Below are 2,639 nucleotides of genomic sequence, written 5' to 3'. Positions count from 1 at the left end.
AGGAATTTCTAGTATCATTTGTTTCTCAATTAAATTATTAGCCACTAATTAATTGAACCCAGAAGTGGTTAAAAATTTCCTTTGCATATAAGGATGCCTTTTCTATGTTAAGGGCCAAATGGGACTATCTTCTTGTATTACCATATAATCTTAAGATTTTACTTTTGCATATGAATAACAGTTAAATATTTGGGATTAGACAGATGACATAATTTTCTGCTCCATTTTATTATTTTATATTTCTGAACTTATTTGTTAAAGAGTTATGGCCTATTACCTCCAAATAAGATGCGAATAAATTAATTCATGAACACTGAAGAAAATTTAAAATGCTAATTGACTCTTGCATGAAATAGTTTAGAATTCATTGAATAAATTTTTAGACTCAAATCTGTATCTGGAAAATCTGAACATATCAAAGAAACTATAGCTGGGTCCTTCAAAGACTGTACCACTAACACCTAAAAAAAGAAACCACAAGGAGGTTCTGGGACTAGAACATCTTTAATGATGAAGCTGTCTGCGTACTAAAGAAAATTAGACTAGGCAGGTGACCTGTACAAAGTATTAGTGATAACACAACATTCAGCTTCCTAAGAGTTAAAATGTGCTACGTACATGGAGGGAGGTGATACTGAGTTAAGGATTCCTGGTACAGAGAAGCAGAGAGACCAACCTACTTCACATTATTCATAGAATAGAGAATATTCTCAGCTAACAAGCTGGAAAAAAAAAAATTGTTCCAAAAGGTAGAATTACAACCAATGCCAACATTTACAAATTCCATCATGTTCAAATAAAAGGACAAAAATGAACATTTCTTTTTTAAAAGAAAACAAATTTCCCAAACTATAGCCTATCTGTGAGCACTTCTTTATCACTCTGACTATTCTTTAAAGGCCTTAAAGGCATTTGTGATAAAAACAAATAAAAGTGCCCAAGTTTTAAGAAGTCATATGTTAACTTAGGATGTTATCTATACATTTTTTTAGGCCAATCGATGTTTTTTTTGTTTTTTGTTTGTTTGTTTGTTTGTTTAGTTGTTCATGTTCTATGATGTATCAATGTTTTTTAAGAGGTGTAGATACTGGTAACTTTTCTCTTTAAATAAATGTTTATATATGTCACCAATAACACTAGCCTGTAGCACACAGCATCCCATTAAAAAAAACACATTGCTATTAAAAAAAAAAAAAAGTACACTGAAACAAACAAACCGAAAAATTCTAGTTTGAATAGAAAAATTACATCCAGAGATTCTTTTCCCATTATCTTTTAGGACAACCACAGAACTCTTTCAATCCGTACCCTTAATACAGAAGGTACATCTTAATAAAGAAGTCTAGTTGCTAAGTACTGAAATAAAACATTACTTACAACAATTTCCTAGTTATCTACAACTTGCTTCTTGTAGCAATTGTCAGCTTCTTAAGATGACTTGTTTCTATAAGCTCCTCAGTGTCAATATATCCCAATAATACATTTATTACTTGTACAATTTATTATTTCACACATAATTAAGAATATAAAAACATCATCTCACTAAAGAAAAACACACATTCAATAAGGCCAAGTTCTAGTTTTAAAAAGAAGCACTTGATGAATTTTCTTCTGAATTCATTTCTCCAGAAGACCAGTCCTTAAGGACTTCTGGAGTCTAGCTATGTTGGCATCTAACGCCGCAAGGCCATTTCTGAAGTCTTGTTCATCACGAGAAGTGAACGTTGAAAATGAAGAGATGCTCCAGTCAGACATCAAGTCAGAAGTGAAAACACTACCATCACAGACAGTACTGCCCTGCACTTGAATGCTGTTGCTAAGACAACTTGATGGGCCAGCACATGCAGTTTGTTCCTCTGGATCCTCGGTGGCAGCAGGGATCTTACCAATTGCTTCCTTTATTTTCTTGAGGAGCTGTATGTCCTTCATATCGGATGTTCTGGAAAGCTTTTCAGGTACATCTTCTGTTTCCTTTGTTGAATAGGAACAGGCTACAGATGTACACAGTTTATTTTCTTTTCCAGAGACAGCAAGTCCACTGTTGCTGACTAGCTGTGTTATAGCGGCTCTTATTTGGGGCTGAGGGGATAGCCTCTTAGAAAGTGGTGATTTCTTTTCAGAAGTGTTTCTAGCAAAAGGAATGTATATTGTATTATCCAAATTATGCTCATTTTCTAATAAAGCCATAGTTTCGCTCCCTTCATCAGAATTCTGTTTTGAAAGGGCAGAAATAATTCCGGGTGTAGATACTTCCTCCATGTCCCTAGTGTTGCTATGTTGAGGGCCTCTGGAGGGCAGAACATTTTCATAGGGTTTGTCTGGCTCTATGGTTGCCTCATTTTTAATTGTAGAAAGTGACTCTGAATATATAAAACTGTGATTTGTTTCTAACTTATTTAGATAGCTCATTATGGAGGTGTGCGCAGGAGCTGGGTCATGTTGAAGTTGTTTATCATGAATGTTCAAGAGTGATTTGGTAAGGTTATTCCCAGGCTTGCAGCGAGCACTGTCCACACTAAGATCAGAGAGAAGCTTTGCCATGCTAGTCTGTAAAGTTCTGTCAAGAAGAATTTAGAACACTAATTATTATTTTTTACCTATTTCTTTAATTCACTAATCTATATCTCTATTTTTTTTTT

At 34.2% G+C, this 2,639-nt stretch overlaps 1 protein-coding gene across 1 annotated transcript in view; it reads right to left on the bottom strand.

Moving 5' to 3' along the window:
- Positions 1–495: 495 nt before the first annotated feature.
- Positions 496–2,639, bottom strand: part of CCDC14 (coiled-coil domain containing 14) — a 51,812-nt gene continuing 49,668 nt past the window's right edge. Inside the window, exon 8 of the mRNA XM_037734213.1 lies at positions 496–2,557. Coding sequence (XP_037590141.1) covers positions 1,618–2,557 — 940 coding nt within the window. The 3' untranslated portion in view covers positions 496–1,617. The remainder of the gene's footprint in view (positions 2,558–2,639) is intronic.

The sequence above is a fragment of the Cebus imitator genome, unplaced genomic scaffold, assembly GCF_001604975.1.
Source record: "Cebus imitator isolate Cc_AM_T3 unplaced genomic scaffold, Cebus_imitator-1.0 Scaffold588, whole genome shotgun sequence".
NCBI classification, from domain to species: Eukaryota; Metazoa; Chordata; class Mammalia; order Primates; family Cebidae; genus Cebus; species Cebus imitator.
The sequence above is the reverse complement of the archived record's forward strand: the minus strand, read 5'-3'. Positions and strand labels throughout refer to the sequence as shown.